Source organism: Rhynchophorus ferrugineus, unplaced genomic scaffold, assembly GCF_030347505.1.
Source record: "Rhynchophorus ferrugineus isolate W39M unplaced genomic scaffold, kcgeb_rfMv2 rfM4, whole genome shotgun sequence".
Lineage (NCBI taxonomy): Eukaryota > Metazoa > Arthropoda > Insecta > Coleoptera > Curculionidae > Rhynchophorus > Rhynchophorus ferrugineus.
In genome coordinates, this window is record NW_027472583.1 from 2329642 (window position 1) to 2353291 (window position 23650).

The 23650-nt window shown below is 31.9% G+C and overlaps 1 protein-coding gene across 1 annotated transcript in view; it reads right to left on the bottom strand.

Annotated features, from left to right (window-relative positions):
* Positions 1–6964: 6964 nt before the first annotated feature.
* Positions 6965–23650, bottom strand: part of mspo (M-spondin) — a 243480-nt gene continuing 226794 nt past the window's right edge. The window contains exons 2-7 of the mRNA XM_076403464.1: positions 18009–18220; positions 15198–15302; positions 14935–15114; positions 14175–14461; positions 11897–12066; positions 6965–8974 (exon numbers count right to left, since the gene is read on the bottom strand). Of these exons, the coding sequence (XP_076259579.1) occupies positions 8778–8974; positions 11897–12066; positions 14175–14461; positions 14935–15114; positions 15198–15302; positions 18009–18220 (1151 nt within the window). The 3' untranslated portion in view covers positions 6965–8777. The remainder of the gene's footprint in view (positions 8975–11896; positions 12067–14174; positions 14462–14934; positions 15115–15197; positions 15303–18008; positions 18221–23650) is intronic.

The window sequence follows — 23650 nt, forward strand, 5'->3', positions numbered from 1 at the left end:
TTAAACTAACAGCAAGTGTATATGGTGTAAGTTGAAAGAAATTATACTGAAAAATAAAGTAATTTCTACAATTATTAATCTGTTTTTCCATCCATCTAGTAATAATATTAAGCTACTAAACATGATACAAACGTCCACCCTCTAGACGCTAAACCGATATTCTAAGCATTGTTTTTTTTAATATCCTTGACCTTTGTTAATATTAAATGTATTTAAGTACTCAGACGAGAATATTTATTTATATATTTTATTGTCACTTGCTAGAATTATTTTAAGTGTTTAAATTGTTTAACACTTTAAAGTTTAACTCAATCAGATACTAATAGATTTTATGACGTATATGGGTTTTTTTATCAGGCTAAATTTACACTCATTTATTTGAAGAATTAACTGTAGCTAATTGGGTAGAATATGTTAAAGAATCAATAGTATTTTTGGTTAAGAGCTTGGAAACAAGATCTTTAAAGGCTTAAGAATTTTAAAATGATAGTTAGATTTTGTGTAAAGAATCTTTTGTAAACTTATATTGTGTTTCTCTTAATTATTAGTAATAAAAAATCCTTTCAAACTAATTTATAGGCCTAATATTTGTTATATATGAGCTTTTCTACTGTAATGAACAATAGCAATAGTTTTGTAGTAAAACGAAAACTTCAGAAGACCAGCGTATTTCAATCAGCCCCATAAAGCGACATTTTTCATTCTTGTGAAAATATTAAATATATTTTCGACAATTTTCAACAGAATGTTCATTCGACATTGACTAAGTTAAATAATTTCACTAAACTAAACTTAAAGAAATTATTTTAGATCCTAATAATGACGGCCCATTATCTGACCTACAATAGCTGTAAAGTCTGTTTATTTCCCTATTTTTAGTTCATCGTTCTAACATATTATTTGATGTAATTGAGCGCGTTGGGTGTGACTCGATAATGGAAAGTTTTACTGTCATTTATTGTGTAAACCATCAGCGTACTTCCATTATCAGCAAAAGCTAAAATCAATTAGGATTTGTCATGTCTGTTGGTAATGCATCAATGTCCACGGACTTTCTGAAATATATTTAACGGTATTTGGATTTCAGCGAACTTTTGTCTTGATCTTTTATTTATAATCTTCTCATCTTTAATAACCATTACACAAAAAACGTTGGGCTTTTAATTGGTTCATAATATATGATGTCTCAAAAGAACGTTTATATTTATTTAGTTTTCTGACTAATATATGCCGAATATTCCTGTTAGTCGAAACTTAGCTAGGGAGTTAGAGAAAACTTCTGGCGACCAAATGCATCAAGAACAGTAGAAAATCCGAAAGTGACGATCCAGATCATCTAATTTAGAGTAAAAGTGCTTCAAATGTTCACTGGTCATCATTGCATCGCATTTTGCAATTCAAAATTTCCGGAATTACATCAAAATGATGTTTTCTGCAAAAAATAGTTCAAACTACATTATTGATTATATCCGAAAAAGTATGAACTTTATATGAAAACTGACAGTTTCCACGTTTTTTTCGTCCCATAATTCATGAAGTATGAAAGTTTTGGTTCATTTGCTGACCTAATTCTTTTTGACTATTTTTCCATATATATACTCAGGAAAAATCGCGATTGATGTGTCTAAAGTAATAGTAAAATCAAAATTCTGGCGACCAAATGCATCAAGAACAGTAGAAAATCCGAAAGAGTGTATATTCCTGACGATCCAGATCATTTAATTTAGAGTAAAAGTGCTTCAAATGTTCATTGGTCATCATTGCATCGCATTTTGCACAAATAGCTAACACTGCAATGCTAAAAAAATCATTTCACGCACGATTTTAAGCTAGACAGGATGCTAGACACAGATTAACTTCGTAAAGTCGACCCTTATATTTTAAAGTTGAACTTTATCAAGGTTACACTAGCATAATATTATTTTATAGAAATTGCCAAATTATATATTTTAATAATTAACATTTTTGACACGTTATATATTTCTGTTAGTGTTAATGTTTCAAAAATGAATCAATGTACACATAATATTCAAATTTAGTTTAAATCATTAAACTGCCACATAATCATTCGCAGAGAAATTCGAAATTGGAGTTAACATAATATTATACTACCTGAGTTTAATTTAATAGGAAATATAATAATTTTATATTCAGTACGAGTTGCCTTACACTCTAGCACACATCAATTTAATATAGTTTAATATTTATTATTAATCTTCTCGGTCTGTTAATGTTTTTTAACTTTTGTTTGTTTATTAACTGTTTTTTACTTATATTCATTGCAGAAGTATTAATATATCATTCTGATTATATTTTCTTCAACTATATATTATTTATCAACAATTTATGAAGCAATTCCTCAAATAAATCTGGAGTCAAATATTTCAATAATTATTTATATTATTGAAGTTAATCTCTAATTTATACTAAACAAAAAATTGGGTTTCCCACGAATTGGAATTCAGAGCCATTGAGAGACGTTTCGTTGAGTTGTGTATTTGTGGCCTAATGTTTCAATCAACAAAAAGGAAAGTGTTTTTACATTAGATTATTACCGGAGATGGTACAGCGACCTATTAATATAATCCCTAGGATAGAAAGGGAATAAGGGGGCACTTAAATGGTTCTCTCTTATACTCTATATACTCCAGATGTTACCCTTTCCGGTTATTAACTCTTGCGATCTCAGACATTTCGACAGAATTATCTTCTTGTTACCTTCTTATGCAGGATTGAGGGCAGATAACGTAAAACTATCGTAGCAATAGACGGCAGAACTCATCATTCACGAGAATAATGCTGTTTAGACAAAAGCAGTGCGGCGGGAGCTCTACAAAGCTAATATTTTAACACTACATGAGAGCACCAAATGAGTTCACTAACATGAGAATCCCAAAAGGACGGACTGCCTGCTTTTTACAGTTAAGCGTTATCTAGGCTTAACTGTTAGGTTCCGTTATGACTTGGGTATCAATATCGTGATATTTAGCTAATACTCTCAATTACATCACTGGCCGGATTACTGTGAAGTAATATCTCGACATTCTCAATGATGAAATTCTTAATATGACTAGTACATTGCTGCCAAATACTACTATATGATTATGCAGTCAAAAACAGAGTTTAAACATTCAGCTTTGGGTTGAGAAGCATCAAAATATCATCAAGTATCTTTCTTGTCCAGGATATTATTTAGAGCAATTAGGAAATTTTGGTACAAGAATGGGGCAGCATGTCGTTAGAAACTATTCAAGCGCTATTCCGGTGTTCATATTATTTCATATTATTATATTATATTATTAATATTATTTCGTCTATCCCCTTTATGTCAATCTGAATAAAGAGATTAAAACACAAAATATTATATAAATATAACGTTTATTTGATTCTTATAGAATACATTAATAACTAGGTTTTAATAGAGTACTAATAAAACAATGAGGACAGAATTAGATTGCTACAAACATTCCAGTTCCATTTTAATTCAACTGATACCGTGCGCTGTACTTTTCACATCTCAGCGTTGTTTTGGACTAAATAATCGGAAATAAACTATTACCTTGACGGATGTTTGTATTATATAAACCCTAGAATTGTTACTAGGATTATCTGAATCGTGAAAAATGAACCTTTATACATTAAAAAGATGATATTTCACTATACGTATATCGATGAATGGTGAATGATTTTTTTTTCGTCCCATAATTCATGAAATATGAAAGTTTTAGTCCATTTGCTGATCTATTTTCTTTTTGACTATTTTTCCATATAACTCAGGAAAAATCGCGATTTTTGGCTATTTTCAGACTTTTCGTTAAAACTCCAATTTAAACCAAGATATATTAATGAAAACATCAATACTCATGTAAAATTAGCTGCTTAACAAGATAGTGACAGAATTTTTGGTGTAAATTCAAAAGTTTCAGGATTATATCAAAGTTTTATTTTTTTTGTAAAGCATTATTTAAAATCCATTATTGCCATATCTAAGAAAGTATACACTTTAGACAAAAACTGACAGTTTCCACGTTTTTTTCGACCCATAATTCATGAAATATGAAAGTTTTGGTTCATTTGCTGACCTAATTCTTTTTGACTATTTTTCCATATATATACTCAGGAAAAATCGCGATTTTTGGCTATTTTCAGACTATTCGTTAAATCTCCAATTTAAACCAAGATATATTAATGAAAACATCAATACTCATGTAAAATTAGCTGCTTAACAAGATAGTGACAGAATTTTTGGTGTAACTTCAAAAGTTTCAGGATTATATCAAAGTTTTATTTTTTTTGTAAAGCATTATTTAAAATCCATTATTGCCATATCTAAAAAGTATACACTTTAGACAAAAACTGACGGTTTCCACGTTTTTTTCGACCCATAATTCATGAAATATGAAAGTTTTGGTTCATTTGCTGACCTAATTCTTTTTGACTATTTTTCCATATATATACTCAGGAAAAATCGCGATTTTTGGCTATTTTCAGACTATTCGTTAAATCTCCAATTTAAACCAAGATATATTAATGAAAACATCAATACTCATGTAAAATTAGCTGCTTAACAAGATAGTGACAGAATTTTTGGTGTAACTTCAAAAGTTTCAGGATTATATCAAAGTTTTATTTTTTTGTAAAGCATTATTTAAAATCCATTATTGCCATATCTAAAAAAGTATACACTTTAGACAAAAAGTGACGGTTTCCACGTTTTTTTCGACCCATAATTCATGAAATATGAAAGTTTTGGTTCATTTGCTGACCTAATTCTTTTTGACTATTTTTCCATATATATACTCAGGAAAAATCGCGATTTTTGGCTATTTTCAGACTTTTCATTAAAACTCCAATTTAAACCAAGATATATTAATGAAAACATCAATACTCATGTAAAATTAGCTGCTTAACAAGATAGTGACAGAATTTTTGGTGTAACTTCAAAAGTTTCAGGATTACATCAAAGCTTTATTTTCTTTGTAAAGAATTATTTAAAATCCATTACTGCCATATCTAAAAAAGTATACACTTTAGACAAAAACTGACAGTTTCCACGTTTTTTTCGACCCATATTTCATGAAATATGAAAGTTTTGGTTCATTTGCTGACCTAATTCTTTTTAACTATTTTTCCATATATATGCTCAGGAAAAATTGCGTTTTTTTGCTATTTTCAGACTTTTCGTTAAAACTCCAGTTTAAACCAAGATATATTAATGAAAACATCAATACTCATGTAAAATTAGCTGCTTAATAAGACTGTGACAGAATTTTTGGTGTAACTTCAACAGTTTCAGGATTACATCAAAGTTTTATTTTCTTTGTAAAGAATTATTTAAAATCCATTACTGCCATATATAAAAGAGTATACACTTTAGACAAAAACTGACGGTTTCCACGTTTTTTTCGTCCCATAATTCATGAAATATGAAAGTTTTGGTTCATTTGCTGACCTAATTCTTTTTGACTATTTTTCCATATATATACTCAGGAAAAATCGCGATTTTTGGCTATTTTCAGACTTTTCGTTCAAACTCCAATTTAAACCAAGATATATTAATGAAAACATCAATACTCATGTAAAATTAGCTGCTTAACAAGATTGTGACAGAATTTTTGGTGTAACTTCAAAAGTTTCAGGATTATATCAAAGTTTTATTTTCTTTGTAAAGAATTATTTAAAATCCATTACTGCCATATCTAAAAAGTATACACTTTAGACAAAAACTGACGGTTTCCACGTTTTTTTCGTCCCATAATTCATGAAATATGAAAGTTTTGGTTCATTTGCTGACCTAATTCTTTTTGACTATTTTTCCATATATATACTCAGGAAAAATCGCGATTTTTGGCTATTTTCAGACTTTTCGTTAAAACTCCAATTTAAACCAAGATATATTAATGAAAACATCAATACTCATGTAATATTAGCTGCTTAACAAGATAGTGACAGAATTTTTGGTGTAACTTCAAAAGTTTCAGGATTATATCAAAGTTTTATTTTCTTTGTAAAGAATTATTTAAAATCCATTACTGCCATATCTAAAAAAGTATACACTTTAGACAAAAACTGACGGTTTCCACGTTTTTTTCGTCCCATAATTCATGAAATATGAAAGTTTAGGTTCATTTGCTGACCTAATTCTTTTTGACTATTTTTCCATATACTCAGGAAAAATCGCGATTTTTGGCTATTTTCAGACTTTTCGTTAAAACTCCAATTTAAACCAAGATATATTAATGAAAACATCAATACTCATGTAAAATTAGCTGCTTAACAAGATAGTGGCAGAATTTTTGGTGTAACTTCATAAGTTTCAGGATTATATCAAAGTTTTATTTTTTTTCTAAAGAATTATTTAAAATAAATTATTGCCATATCTAAAAAAGTATACACTTTAGACAAAAACTGACGGTTTCCACGTTTTCTTCGTCCCATAATTCATGAAATATGAAAGTTTAGGTTCATTTGCTGACCTAATTCTTTTTAACTATTTTTCCATATATATACTCAGGAAAAATCGCGATTTTTGGCTATTTTCAGACTTTCCGTTAAAACTCCAATTTAAACCAAGATATATGAATGAAAACATTAATACTCATGTAAAATTAGCTGCTTAATAATATAGTGACAGAATTTTTGGTGTAACTTCAAAAGTTTCAAAATTAATGAATAATAAAATAAAGAATAATTTAAATAAAATATAAAACTATCCACTTTATACAAAAACTGACAGTTTCCACTTTTTCCTGAAATATCATCAAGTATCTCTCTTGTCCAGGGCATCATTTAGAGCAATTGGCGCACATATTGGTACAAGAATGGGGCAACATGTCGTCGGAAACTATTCAGAACCCTATTGCGCGAAGAATTACACGTGCTTTAAAAGCGAATTGCAGTTTAATACCTTAGAGGAAAAAATAAAGAATTTAATAGGAATAAATGTAGATTAAAACACAAAATATTATCTAAATATAACGTTTATTTCATTCGTATAGAATACATTAATCATTAGGTTTTAATAGAGTACTAATAAAACAATGAGGAAACAATTGGATTGCTACAAACATCCCAGTTCCATTTTAATTCAACTGATACCGTGCGCTGTACTTTTCACATCTCAGCGTTGTTGTGGACTAAATAATCGGAAATAAACTATTACCTTGACGGATGTTTGTATCATATAAACTCTATAATTGTTACTAGGCATATCTGAATCGTGAAAAATGAACCTTTATACATTTAAAAAATGATATTTCACTATATGTATATCGATAAAGGTTGATTTTTTCATCTGACTTTCAACTGATCAGTAGAAAAGTAACTTAACAGCTTGATAATACACTACTAGAAATTGGCATTCACACAATTAACAAAAAAAAAATTAATTAGTAATAGTTAAGGACTAAAATTAATATTTTACACATTATTACATGTACTTTACAACTTACAAACGTTTAAAATATAAAAGTTGATGAATATTGAACGTCGTAGAGCTTCAAAAATCGCATTGAAACCAATCATCGGTTTCGGTTAGCTCCACCTGTCATGTACCTTCCTACAAAGGTTATGGCTTTTTTTTTCATTTGGTTTATATATAGTGAGCATTTTTTTAGTCAACATTTAAAGTAGATGAAAGAGAGATAGACGCATGAGTGAGAGAAACATCAAAATCTAGGTATAAAAAGTTCTAAAAATTGTTCTCTGTCATTTTGATAAAGAAATATGGTGATTTTAATCCATTTTTATCATGATTGCTTAGGTTACCTGATGCCTATAGAAAACATGTGTATAAAGCACTCAGACATATTTGATATTGCTAATATTTTGTATAATTTTGACTTGGCATTTTATTACATTTTATTTGGACGAAATTTTTCGACTTTCTTCTCCTTGAACGAGTTTATTTTTGTTTGCTGTAATTATATATAAAAAAGCATTATAATTCTATATGTAAGGAAATATATTACATCAAAAGTCCACATCAAAGTTGATAATCCCACATTTGATTTTTGGTATTAATTCATTTACATTTACACATTTAATATTATTATTTTTTTTGTAGTATGTTACTTTATATTGACTGTTATCGAACATTTAGAACATTTTAGGGGTTTCTTTTTAATTTTTCGTAAGACATAAGTGCAAGTTAATATGCATGAGTAAATAAAATTTAGGGTAAATCATATCTAGTCATTATTAAGTATGATCACATATGAACTACGTAAATACATATAATTTGTAGAGTTAAAAAGCATTACTTTGATTCGTTTAGAACATTTTATACGATATTTAAGCCTCTGATAAACCTATTTGCAGTCTGGAACCAAAAATCTCTTGTGAGGATGATTTTGTGGTTCATATTATGATATTATTTTCAAAGATTCTCAGTTTTTTCAACAAAATAATTAACATACTTTTCTCGGCTCTTGATTTTCATTCACGTAAAAAAACTTGAAGGGGTTTTAGTAGGAGATATTTGTTTACATACATACTACAAAAGACGTTATATTGATTTACAAAAAATGTTTTGTTTATGCACTATTGGTAGCGTCATAAGAAGTGTTTTTATTTTTTTGTTAAATTTATTTATATGATTGTGAAAAATTATTAACACTAGATCACTTGATGTAAAAGTCTTCCATATCCTACGACATTTGTTTTGCTCGCAATCTGACTCATTTATCTTCGTTTTGTGTTTATTTGGCATTGGTGATGGGCGATATTCCAGTGAAATCACTCTCGATTCTTTGCTTTTATATATTTTGTTTTGTAATCTAATAATTGAAGTACTCTTTGTTGCATGAGCGTGCACTTCCACACCACTTTGTTTCGATTAGACGTGGGCATACTCTTCCGCCTCTTCGGGCGTGCTTGATGACCTCGCGTTTGCGTTGCATCTCGCCAATGCCGCAGGATTTACTACAACTACTCCATTCGGACCATTCGCTGACGCGGCAGTCTCTTGGTGGACCTGGAAATAACCGATAACCATTAAATAATAATCAAAAAGGCATTTTTGTTATATAAATGAAGCAACGAAACGAACATTCGTTAACACTAAAGATTCTGTACGTCTGACACATAGACGGCGCTACTAGAATTAAATCCATATGTTTTTTAATTAGCCCTAACCCTCAAAAGATGCGTGCATACATTTGAAAGCTGTCGGATCATTAGTTTGTGAATTATAACATTTTGAGTGAAGCAACTTTTGTTATTGTGAAAAAAATTGATAAAAAGGAATTTCGCATGTTGATAAAATATTGCTTTTTGAAAGGAAAAAGTGCAGTTGAAGCAACAACTTGGCTTGATGCCGAGTTTCCGGACACTGTCCCAGGAAAATCAATCATCAAAGATTGGTACGCTAATTTTGGAGGTGGTGAAATGAACACCGAAGACGGTGAACACAGCGAACGCCCAAAATAGGTTGTTACCGACGAAAACATTTAAAAAATCCATAAAATGATATTGAATGACCGTAAAATGAAATTGAATGAATTAGCAGACACTCTAAAGATATCAACTGAACGTGTACATCATATCATTCACGAATATTTGGGTATGAGAAAGCTCCGTGTAAAGTGGGTGCCGCGCGAGCTCACTTTAGACCAAATACAATGATGAGTTGATAATTCGGTTCAGTGTTTGAAGATGATCAAGCGTAATAAACCGGAGTGTTTGCGTCGATATGTGACAATGGATGAAATATGACTCCATCATTACACTCCAAAGTCCAATCGACAGTCATCCGAGTGAACTCCACACGATAAACCCGCTCCAAAGCATGGGAAAACGCAATTGTTGGCTGGCAAGGTTATGGAGTCTGTATTTTGGGATGCGCATGGAATAATTTTCATTGAATACCTTGGAAAAGAAAGGGCCATCAACAGCGACTATTACATAGCGTTATTGGACCGTTTGAAGGACGAAATCGCCGAACAACGGCCGCATTTGAAGAAAAAGAAAGTGCTGCTTCACCAAGACAATGCAACGTGTCACAAGTCAGTGAAAACGATGGTTATTGCAAAAATTCTTTCGTATTTCATGAAAAATTAAGAAGCGTGGATATAATCGTTTGAGAAAAAAATATTTTCAATTTTTAATGTATTTCGAAGCTAATTTATTTATATACATTTCAAACTTTAGTTCTCATTCTGGTCTCTGGTCTTCACTGGTTACTTTATTTGATCTTAAGATTTTAAACGAATCCTTTGAACCAGGATTTATCGCCAGACTGACATCATTAAATCAATGTTTTGATACAGAAATGAAACTACAATGGTTTAGAAACTATTCAGACACTATTGCGCGAAGAATTGCAGCTATTTTTAAAACAAGTTATGGTTTATCACCTTATTAAAAAATAAATGTTGGGTCTGTAGCAAGTGTTTATATTATTTCGTCCATTTCCCGTATATCAACCTGGAGGCTTTAGCCATAGTTAAAGTTTTTTACAAAATGAAGAATTCAATCGGGCCAAATGTTGATTAAAATACTAAATATTATCTAAATATTATATTTATTTCATTTATTAATTTTGTCTCTTTTTGATTCAGAGTTTAAAGGGATTTTACGGTTTTATAAAGTGAATTTGGCAATACATTCGCCGGTGTTGAGGCCGTGCGTTGGCTGTTTTATTGGGAGGAGTTTATAAATGCACGTTAGTGACTGTATAAGGAAAAAAAGTTATCTGAAAGAAACAATCATTTCTAACATGCCTTTAACGGGAATGATGGTCTCTAAATTGGTCACTTGCAAATTCGGAGACGAAGATTATAATAACTTGGACATTTCTTTCGAATGAGAAGTGATAGAGTTCCTCACATACTTCTGTGACCAAATTGACCTTTTGGATAGAAGATAGAGCAAACAGATTCGAAAAAGACATGGGCTAAAATTATGAATAGCGATCTGAAAAATAAGAGACTAACATTGTCCGAGGCCAGAACAGCTGTGGTCGACCGCTAACTGTGGCGAGATTTACTGAAGAAGAACTGACCGAAGAAGTCTTGCGGCACCAACAGCAACGTATTTGATATAAAGATGTACATAGCTTGATCACTATCGTTTTCTCAATCATCTTTTTTTTCTATTTTTGCTTACCATTTTATGTTTCAACAACAAATAATAAAGTCGCCATATAGTGACTTAATTATGCATTTGATTGAAACTCGTCAGCCAACTCAGACCACTTTGGAATAATCATGGAAAACTGATGCTTTTGAGGAAACATTGAAAGAAAATCGGTAGATGTTTTAATATTGATCCGACAAAGTAGTAATACGGCATTGGTGAATAAATCAGTGAAAGTTTACCAAAATAAGAAAGACATACCTCAAAGAAATATCAATCAAACATGAAGATGCGTTTGAAAACACCGGTTAGAGAATGTTAGACGTCTGTGTTGAAATGATTAGTCCTCATCAACGTTCACCAAGAAGTGTTGATTTTAATGTTCTTTATGGTAAAAGCAAAAAAATTGTTGCAGTTTAGAACTAACGGTTTTTATTAAAAAAATAAACATGTAGGAAATATAAAGTTTATACTGGACTAAGATGGATTCTAAGCTTAAGAATTGTGTTGTAATATAATTCTCAATTTATACTTATCCACTAGACATGTGTACATAACTCTTTAACCTAACTTGAAACTGATGTTTTTATGGTTTACGGGATATGGTTTTCTCTTTATTACGCTACTTCTATTAGCTTTTGAGTTTTGAGCTTTTGAGTGAAATCATTATCTTCAGATTTTCAGTTTTCCCACCAAATTTCGAATTATATTAAATTTTAAGATAACCTAATTATCATCGTCATCATAATTCAAGCTTTATCATAATTATAATAGTATTTAAGTATTCCTAATAAAAAATAAATGGATGTAAAAAACTTACGGATTTTTCTCGGCGTTTTCTTCAGTTTCCTGTACTTCTTATGCTGGGTTTTGTCATTGCTCTGGTTTATGTACGAGTCGGCGATACTGTTTAAGATGGCTTCTTTATCACCGCGTGGAACCACAGCTGGGAATGGCGCAGAAGACGTTACAGGAATTTCGTTTGGATGTCTGAAACAATCGTGACAAAGTTCGTTTTTTTATCCATATAAATTATAAGCTTAGTAAAATATGTAAATAACTGATGGCATATCATATCATTTAAATCTGTACAGATATCTTGATTTTTGAAACATTGTTTTCCACTGTTGTTATTTTAAGTGTTTTTAAAATTAGTGTGCTATTTCTTTCATGTTTTAGAATTTTCTTGTTTCATTCATATATTTTTCTTAATTTTGTGTTAAAACATTTTCTAATGATATTCTCTTGATCTTTTGTTCTATTTACTATACCTTTCTTTCATTTTCTGGAATCATTTTTCAGTTCTTTCTTATTTATTATCCCTCACTTTTTGCTTGTTATCTTCTATATGTTATCTTATGTATTATATATTATTTATTTCTTATCCTTGATAATTATTCGAATTGGTCTTTCTGTTTTCATATAAATATACCTATATTTTAATTTGATTATTTTTATTTTTTTTATTCCTTCGTATTTATATTCCCTTTATTTTTGTTGTATCTATTAAAATAATCAATATTTTATTTTCTCTCATGGTAACTTTACCATATCTATTTGTTATAATTTTCATTAATAATCTTTATCTGTTCTTTCGTTCTAAATATTATCAGCCTTTTTCTTTTTATTCCTGTATCTAGTGTATATAAATATATAAAGTGTATATAAGTATATATATATATATATATATATATATATATATATATATATAATTCTTACTTATTACAAATTAAGGTTCAGTGTTTTATGAATATATAAAATCTATATAATACTAGAATTATTAATGATCTTAACCAAACTGTAAACATTAGCATCTAGTAAATTTGAAATAAATAAATATTGAAACTAATTAGTTAACTCTAGCGCGTTCTACGTTTAAATTGATCAAGATACGTTTGATATTTGAGATATGAATAATTGGCTAGGTATATAGTGTTAGAACTTCCCCCTCAATGTAATCAAATATGGAGAAGTTTTTGTATAATTACACAAACCCAATATATATATCATCCCTTCCCTTTTATATGGATGCAGTGTATAAACTGAGTGGTGTCCCAAGGCAATTTCCAAATATTTGTATTAAATCCAGGCTTGCCAGTTGGTGAGCGCTTCAAAGTTTGGGCTTAATAACTAGGTGGATTAGCGTAACGGTCAAATTAGACGAAGACAATGGCTAAAACTAATAGTTTGACCTGAAACTATTAGTTTTATATTAGGCAACGAGATTGTGAGTTATTATATTTCGCTTTTGATTCGGTGGTTTAAATATTATTATTGTAGGCAATTCGATATATTGGCAACATCTTCATTGTTTGAGAAAATATGTTTGCCAAATTGTATATTATGAGGGTAGTTCAATAAGTGATTTTTTAAATGAAAGTATAATCAATATCTCAAATCGTCTTTTAACTCAATACATTTATTCCGGCGTTTTTCTAATATTTTATTCCTGCCATATAATAGGTTCCTATATAGTTCCTCAACGCCCTCAAAAGAAGGTGTTTATTTCAGTTACGACTTTTTCATTCACCTAAATTTCTTGCTATCCATTCATATCTTCAAGTTTGGAAACGGGAAATAGCCTCAGAGGGACAAAACTGGAGAATATGTTGAATGAGGTAGCAGTTTAGTCCAATTTATGAATTGTTGTCACGGGGACAAAACAGGTGTGCATCTGTGCAATGCCTTAATTGTTTTTCCTTATATATATATATATATATATATATATATATATATATATATATATATATATATAAGGAAAAAAGAAATTAGATTACTACGATACTCGAGAAAACTCGGTCATATTTGACAACATACGGAACATCTACAATTAATTGCTTCTATGCTTTACTCTACTCTTACAGATCATCAGATTCTCCTTGCTTGAGCTACTAATTAATTGCATAATCGAGCTAACAAACCAAATTTGGTAATACAAAACTCATTTACATATAAAAACTGAGACGATCTTAATGTTTTGTAATTTTTTTGTAATTATTGATGTAATGATATGAATAATATTAAGTTTTGATCGACTCTCCGTTATATGTGGATTCATCAATCATAATATCAATAAATAGATAGAAACAATCACTTACAGTGTATTACTCAGCTTATTATCTTCTGTATACGTGCTGGTGCTTTGTGGCGTCGACACTGTGTACCTCTTGTAGTCGGTGTAGTAATTGTTGCTTCTAGACTTTGGTTTCACTTTTGCTCTTTGGTGAATCTCTTGCTCCTGTCTCTCCTCCTCGATTGCGATTTCGATGTCGTTGTTATCGGCTGAATTCAAATTGCCTGGGCTCAGGTTCTCCATTTTCAACACGTCGTAACGGCGATCGTCTTCGGAATGATGGAAAACCTCCGACAGTTCATACTCTTTGATCTGAAAACAATTTCATAGTTTATATTGCATATAAGTTGCAAAATATCTATTTTGTAGGTATAAAATAAGTTTGAAATTCTATCGAGATTTATTAAGCTAATCATGTTTGTCACATAATAAAGAAATATTTTTAATAGATACATATTTTGTAAAAAAAAATAGTTTAAAATTTATGTTATGCTACTAAAATTCGTTTTGACAATATTTTCAATATAGGATCAGAAATAAATTTCATATATAATATTAATTACGTTATATATGTTTGTATATTAAAACATATTAAAATATATTTACCGCTTTCTATTTTGTGGTATGTCTCATACAGCAACTAACTATTTTAAAATTTTTATTATTTATTATTTGCAACATTAATTACTCTTAATGTGCAAATTAATGTTTATTGCTTGAAATATTCAGTTAGTGATTTTATGAAAACTGGTAAATACTATTTTCTACTTATTATGTTAACTCACCTTAATAAATTGAAACGTTGCGATGGGTGGTAAACGCTTCAGGTAGGGATAGAAAAATGATCCCGCTGGATGGGCTGGATAATGGGCAGTGATTCGATAAGCTTCACCCTGTGGATCGGTGGGCCAGTTAGGAGCAGTGAAGGTGAAGCCGTTGTCTGTGCCTGCATCAACGGGATCAACCTGTTAGAAAAGAAAAGTTAATTTAATATATTCATAACACTGGTCTTCACTGTGGTTAATTATAACATACAAAGTAGACTTACCTCTATAGTAATACTATCTAACCAGTTCCCGTTCACACACAAGTCAAAACTGTCAATTCCAATAAACCAATCTGGTGATGGTACTATCCTGGACATAAGTGACACCTGGAAAAAATATAGATTCATACAGAATTATTCTTGAAGCATATTAATAAAAAAATTTTATGTTTACAAGTAAATATTATGAATAAAAAATATTATTAACGGGATTATTTATATATATCACATATATAATATATATATATATATATATATATATATATATCATATACATCATATATATCATACATATACAACATGGAAACTTTGTAAATCACAATTGTTGATCAAGGTTCATAAAGACAAATTTTATATTGCCTCACAACATATCCAATTTAGTCTTCGATATCCAATAAATCAAAACTACTATCTACTCCAGATTTATCTCAGAGGATCGTGAATCAACGTGACACAACGATTATTACGTCTTAATATGTTTTGATCGTAGCAATATTTTAAGTCATCTGATGAGACTTAAACACTCTTGATACGAACTCGTTGGCGCTGTCTACGGAAATATCCGGAAACCATGCATTTTTCAACTGGATGCAGTGCCAGTTTCGGACCGTTCCGTAAGAGCTTTAAAAATAACACGTTCATTCATAAAATGAGCCCGGAAAGATTTGTTACGATGAAAAATTTCGAACATAAGTCAGACTTCTTCGAATGGCTGGCAAGACTTTCAAGGTGGAGGGGGCGTGCGGCAAATATAAGTCAATGGTGGGAAAAGACATCAATCTGTTAGAAACGTATGTGGAGATATTTTTAAAAATGAAATGTTTTATCGCCATATTATTTATCGTTTTTATCGTGACTGCTTTAGTGGTTTCATGTACGATTCTATTATATAATGGTTTGTGGAAAACGTAGTTTCGTTACTATGGGTTTAAATATTAGTTTTTTGGCGAATATTTTGATCTAGGTGATTTTCACAGGACTATCTTAGAATCAGCTTTGCACCATTAACAGGAGCAAAGTCCGGACTAGATGGTGGATACAACAAAACTTCCCAGTTCATCAAACCTTAAATTTTTTATCGATTGTAACTGTGGTAATGGAAGGCGCGGTTAGGCCTCCCAGAAGACCTAACCGCTCTCATCAAGTCCTATCTCTCGGACAGATCTTTCCAGGTCAAGATCAGGGCATCACTTTCCAGTCGTAAACAAATCGATGCTGGCGTACCTCAAGGTTCCCCGCTGGCCCCAGCCTTATTTAGCCTCTTTATTTCAGATATGCCAAGAAAAGAGCATATTGACGTCGCCTTTTACGCTGACGACACTGCTTTCTTCACGGCCGCCACGTTCGAAGTTACAATTCATGAACGTTTACAGAAGCAGCTCGATCATGCGGTCAAGTGGTTCAAATTCTGGAGGTTGCAAATCAACCCTCTGAAAACCCAGGCCATCATTTTCCACAAGAAGCGTTACGCACTGCGCGTCTCGCAACTTAAGATCGACACCGCAATAATTCCATGGCTGGATAACGTCACGTACCTAGGTCTTCACTTCGACCGGCGGTTCGGTTGGCATTCCCAAATCCAGAAAGCAATCCAAAAAGGTTCGGGGATAGCAAACCTGCTATCTTCTCTGATCTGTCCTTCTAGCAGACTTCCCATCTCCATCAAATGCTTATTTTACAAGATGTTAATTCGGTCCGTACTCCTCTACGGATCTAATGTCTACTTCAAGTTTGTTACACCCAACCAGGTCAAACGGCTTCAAGTGTTCCAAAATAAGCTCCTCAGAAGAATATTAAACGCTCCATGGTTTGTCAGAAATAATAAAATTCATAGGGAAACTGACACTCCAGAAATCAAGCACTTCATATCTCAAGCATTCCACAAACAACAACTCAGCTCAAGTTCTTCTGAAAACGCGCTTGTTCGCGAGCTGGTCGACATGCTGGGAGCTTAGCACCGCGTCACCGCTAAGCTCTCCCTCTTTTCCAGGCTGAAACGACCTCATCCGTTGCTACAGTCATAACTTTTGCCCCCATACAACAGTACCCAGTTGTGTGTTAACTCAGGTTCGCGAATCAATAGAATCGCCGGGCCCTCGTGCCCAATAACGGCTGCCCGATCAGCGGGTGCTATATCCCCAAATTTAATGCAGTAGCAGTAGTGATCCACAGGGGGTCAACTGTGAGGCGGTTTCGGTTTAGTGTATTGGTAAGCCCAGAGGCAGTCCAACATAACCCGGTCCAACAACCAAGGTAATGGAAGGCAACACCTATCCTATTTATCAATTCTGTCTTTTTTTAAAACTGTTGCTTCAACTGAAGAGTTCTTCAAGATGTTTAGTTAGCATTTAAGAAATGTACTTCCCCTGGTATACATATCAGGTGTATCGGAAAGTTCGGTATTTTCCAAAAAACCTACATATATTTATAAACCTAAAATGTATTTATTCAAGTATTGGCCATCTTTCAGCCAATTTGTGGATGCCATCCCAAAAAAAAAACTTCGAGCAAAACCATTCATCTTGTGATGTTCTAGCTTATTCGAAATTGGCGAAGTGCTGTTCTAGAACCGCGTGTCCCATTGATGCGAAAAGTTGATAATTGGACGGGGTAAGATCTGGAGAGTACGGCAGTTTTATGTTTTATTTTTAGGGTTTTCAAAATAAATCCACTTGTCATCATCCGTCATTATGGTAAAATTGTTACTGTCAAATATAAGGTCGCAATAACTTCACATTGAAAGTTATCGATTCGATAGATTTATATTGTTCTAATTTTCAAGATAATTTCGGATAGATTGAACATCTTCATTACCTTTGAGTGATTGCCATCGACGAAGAATTCCGCTTCCGTGCGTCCCACTCCGGATGTGATAGGGGGCGCGTTGAACTCATCATAGACCCCACCATCTCCTTGGCCGTGTTGCTCTAGCAGGTCGCTTCTACCAGTTTCCGCGAACGCCTTCACGCCGGCCGATGATTTCTTGCCCAATCTGAATAGCACGTAAGATTTGTCGTGGCTACGTCCTGAAACAATATGTTCATTAAGTAATCTGGACTTATTATCAAAAATAACTAATTTTATTTAATGATTATTAGCGTTGAGAACTATCTACTGAAAATAGTTGATAGGAGCAAAACAGTCGAACTGGTCGATAGTAAAAAAACTAGTAACTGAAAATAATAATTACTATTTCAGTTAAATGCAGGCTTCGTCTCTTTTCCTTTTAGTGATAAGGGATGGAGATGTACTAATTCCTTCCCGTACTAATTTTGAGAGAGGAAAGGACGGAGATACATGATTTTCTGGGCTGTACATATCAGCTGATTATAAATAATTTTAAATTGGCTAGTGGCAGTGTGAGAAAAGGAATGGAACAATGATCCCAAATATATTTAATCGTATTTTAATATTCGTAAAATAACGATGACATAATATAATAAAAGTAATTGGTTTCTATTTCTATTTCATTTCATTCCAATGCATGTTTACTAATTTTTCTTCAACGGTACCATAGGTATGGGGGAGATACATATTCCTCTTCGAACTCTCTGTGGGAAAGGGGAAGAAAGAGATAATTGCTCTAATTTATTATCTTCAAAATAGATTATTATTAAAGGTTATTTTTAATTAATAAAATTTATTTTTATACTTTATATATATTTTAAATACAATAATAATGTTATTTATCGTTATTAAGGATTATTTTATGATTATTATCCCTTAGAAATTGAATTTTAAAGGATATTTTAACATTTAAAGGGCTCGAACCAACATCGAGAGTCTTGATCTGATAAAGTGAATAAAAAATAACCCAATAGTTGTCAAAATTACATAACTGCAGTCAAAATTATATTTATATTTAGCAATCAAAATGTTGTTATTTTTACCGTTATCCATAACAAATTTCTTAAAGGTACTATTTTGACCTTTACAATTTTTGAAGAACCGAGATATTTGGGATTTGAGAACTAAGATATTTTGTCAAAGCTCTTTTCAAGCCCTCTTTGCACCATTAAAAGAGTTTTGCAGAAACTGTAACAGGTAGCTGTTGGATATCCCGATTAATGGTTTATTCAGGTGTGAACAGCTTGTTAGCTAAGCCTTTATTAACAACATTTTCACAGATAGCAACATAACATTTCCAATTCCACCTTCCTTGAGATCGATGTAGGTTTTGCAATCGCTTGTTAAGCTTCTCCAAATATTGATCACTAACTATTTCGGGTATTGTTGTCACACGTGATTCATTTGTCATCGCCCGTAATCATTGATTTTAAAATTGGTTTAATTCCGTGGAATTTCAGAGGTGTTGCTTAAAGTTTATTTTTCATATTTTCAAAGCTTAAAACCTTAGGAATATGCCTTCAATAAGATTTGTAAAAATAAAAATATTCGGAGATATTGGCATTTTAGTGAAGGGGTATCTAAAGACGAAATTTTTCTCGAAACTATTTTTTATCGAGACATTTGACGTGCTATCTTAAGTTTTGCTCAACCTAATTTCTTGAAATTTAATGCGAGCCTTCTCTATATGTCTTTCTATTAGAAAAAAACGAACGTTTTATTTAAATTTCTAGACTAGATTAGCCTCCTGTCACCGAAAAAAATACTATCAAATATTCATTCAATTCAATATTTTTTCTTTTCCCATTTTCCAATTTCATAAACAGGACTAGTAGTTGTTAAATTAAATCACAACAACGTACATTCTAATGATAGACAACTTTAAGGACATCTGTTAAAAAAGACCGAAAGTACTTTTTACTCAGCATTATATATTAACATTAAAACTTATATAACTTTGGACGGTTTACACCAACACCTGGTGGTCAGGAAATCACAGACAATCTCCAATTTGATTATCCACCAACTACCCACTTCAGGCGAGCGTTAGACACGTGTTCCCCCTCCTCGTCCTCCTCACTAGCGAGTCCCGTCCGCCGATTGGATCTAACACCCGTTGAAATCCCATTAACGGAAAAGGGAGAAGTTCGTACACCTGAGAGGGTGATATTTACGCGTTCGCCTAATCCGGGGCCGTAGAGTAGTTTCTGGCGTCCGCTTTCGAATAGTTTAGATGAAATTCTAATTGGATTCTGTGCGAATTGTCTTCTCGGATGGACATTTTTGCTTGGATCCGATTCCGCTGTCATTCCGATTATGTTGTTTTCCGTTTATAATGGTCCGCGAAAGGGCAATCATTATTTTAAACGTGAAATTTACTGTTTTGGAGATCCCAAATTAACTTAAAATAATTTAAGTTAACTGTACAATATATAACTGTATATATATTCAAAGTTATTTTGTACATACGTCATCTAAATTTATGATGTCAAAACGTTGCAATGGTACCGCATCAACTTTGAGTTTTAGTTCAGTATGACTTTGACATACATCAAAGTTCTAATCTAAACAAAATAATTAAACAAAAATGTTATCAAATATAATTTATTTTAATATTGTAGAACATCTAAAAGCTACAGTTAATTATACAGCTACTATGGTTTATAGGTTAGGTTTATAACCTCTTATCACTATTACTTTCAAGAATTATGCATACGTCTGACAACCGGACGGCTTTGACAGACTCATTCGTTTACGCGTTCGAACTAATCAGACAGTATCGTGTCTCTTTTTATCTAGAATAAAATATGAGGGAAAATATTGTCTTATTCTGCAACGAATTTACAAATTACGGCAGGTAATACATTAAACATCTTGATAACGTATGAACAAAAAAACTTCGGATAGACTGTATAATCCTTTTTTTTTGGGTTTTCCAATATAGTTCAGAGGGTTCTCGTGGAAAGAATAAATAAGAAAATAGTGCATAAAAAATTGGCGAATATTTAGACTTCACACGTTTGACAGTATGACAAATGTCCGTTAACAGCTATATCGGTCAGCATATCATCATCAAAAAACCAATTTACTAATTTGTTAGTTCACAGTTTTGAATTTGTTGAATAACATTTATGTTCATCCTTGTTAGTTCACCGCAATTACGTCGTACGTTAAAAGTTTAATTCAATATCGATTTTTAGCAAGTGTTGATGGACTAACGCGTGTACAGAAACATTAAGAACTCAATGTTTATTTTCATTTCAATTTGGTTTTTCCAAATACCGCCAATTAGATGTGAATGCAAAAAAAATCAAGCAAATAGTTGCTGTTGAACGAATGAATGTTGTTTGTCCGCTTTGCAGGGCATTTAAGTTTAAAAATGAAGCCCTATTATGCCAAGTGAGTACAGCCACCAGAGCCACTAAAGAATGTAGGTTTCTACAAATTGCTTTTTTTATTAGTCCAGCATTAAAACTGGTCTAAACATATTCTAAGCGTCTATTATTATTAGAATTGCAGCTTTAAGACGTCTACATTTTGCGTCTACGTTCGTATATGCCTTCAAAGACTTGCGTACTTTGCGTACCATCGTCAATTTGTAAACAATTTGCTTCGACGCAACACTTTGCTATGACAGAGTTACAAAAAGCTGCAGGTAGTTTGTATGTTCAACGGCAGCTTGAGTGCCGAAGGAGCAGTTCAACTGACTTCCAATAACGTAGCTGCAATACCTGGTGAAGTAGTGTAAGTTTTGTGATCGAATCGTTGCCAAAATTTGTTGTGTGAATTGTTTAAATGTGCATTGGGCTTTGTCTTCTCTAACTGCATTAATCCGTTCCTAATTATTTAATAATCAAGCACATGTTCTGAGTTAAAATTAATGCTTCATTGTGAATTTGTTCTTCCAAAAGATAGCAAACCATCAAAATTATTTACTTTCACACTAGAAAACCAAAGTTGCAATGTTGTGCATTAAAAAGCATTAGGTACAATAAACACCATGATTTTAGTTTTTTTTTAAATGATGTATTCCAGTTCAAATTGAATATTCATAGCTCAAACAGGGCAACATCTGTGGGGTCAGCTAGTTAATTATGAATAGAGCGCTTCTTTTTCTATTATGAGAGCTTAATTTATGAAATATCGATGTTGGCAAAAATAAAATTTTGAAAAAATAATTCTATATTTCCAAAGCTTAATTAACCCTTTAAGAAAATGCTGGTCTCTTACTTGTCTCGAGACAGTTGATATTACATCTGAGCATGTGGAAACAGATTTCTCCAAATCAAATAACGAAAGCGTGTACACGAAATAACTCAATAATACTGTTATTTTCTGCAGATAAATATCAAAACTACCGAATATAACAGTGACGTTATGTTGTTTAATAATTGCTTGCATCGTCACTAATAGCCATCCCTGATTAAAATATATGCATTATGGATATGGTTATTATATTATAAATGGGTATTTAATATATAAAGGTGGATACTAAAAGAAGCTCGATGTTTAATATGGATACCAAAAGAAACCCTAACATATTCGCGTTAGAAACCAGGGAAATTATCTAAATTAATCTTCCCCAACCCATTATTTTTCATCATTCATTACAATTTCATATATTCCATCCCGGTCATAGACAAAGTCTCATATCCGATGCCAGCTCCATAATTGGTTGAATTATAGTAAATATGTCCAAAATTGGATAGGAAGGCAACTACAAGAGAATTATTTGCTTGGTTGGCAATATGGATAATTTAATGCCTTATTAGTATTAGTGCTACAGATTAGGTAGCGAACCGAACCGATCATATTGAGAATTTAGATGGCCGAGGGAATACAAGTTCCATATCGATCCATTTAATGCGATACCATTCGGTATAAATAATTCAATCAATATTCAGTCAGGTACCATAATAACAATTACAATATTCCGTGATATATGTATAAAAGAATCATTATTTTAAAAAGATGATGATAGTTTTATTTAATAATTAAGTTAAAAATAAGAAAGATTGTAGACGTTCAAAGACAAATATAATATTTTACACTAATCACACATCCCAGCTCTGATGATCAGCAACTGTTCTGTCAATGGCGATTGTTAACTTTCAATTCTTCAGAATGCTTTTTATGATCTTAATTACTATCTTTTATGAGGCCAGTTTCCAGCTAGTTTTTACAGTTCTGACTACCCCTTTTCAAATAAAAACAAATATAATACCAAGTGAAGTAAAGAGTAAGGCATGAAACAGCTTCTTTAGATGGACAGTCACAGAAGGATAGACACAATAATATGAATAAACTTGAACGTTCTTCTGTGACTGTGCTCTGTATTTAGCGTTTTATGATAAACAGTACCCACGGCATACACAAAACATGGCAAAATATGACAGAGATAAAGAACGAAGGACATTAAAAAGCTTCGTGACCAGGAAACATTAAACAATCGCAGAAAAAGTGACAGTACAGCTTAACACTCGCTTCAGTAATACGGTTTCGACGAGAAAAGTAATGCAGAGGCTCCATGAACTAAAATTGAAGCCCTTTCCAACGAACGCCAACTCTAAGCTGTCCAAGAAATAGTAAGTAGATACTTGGTAATTGGA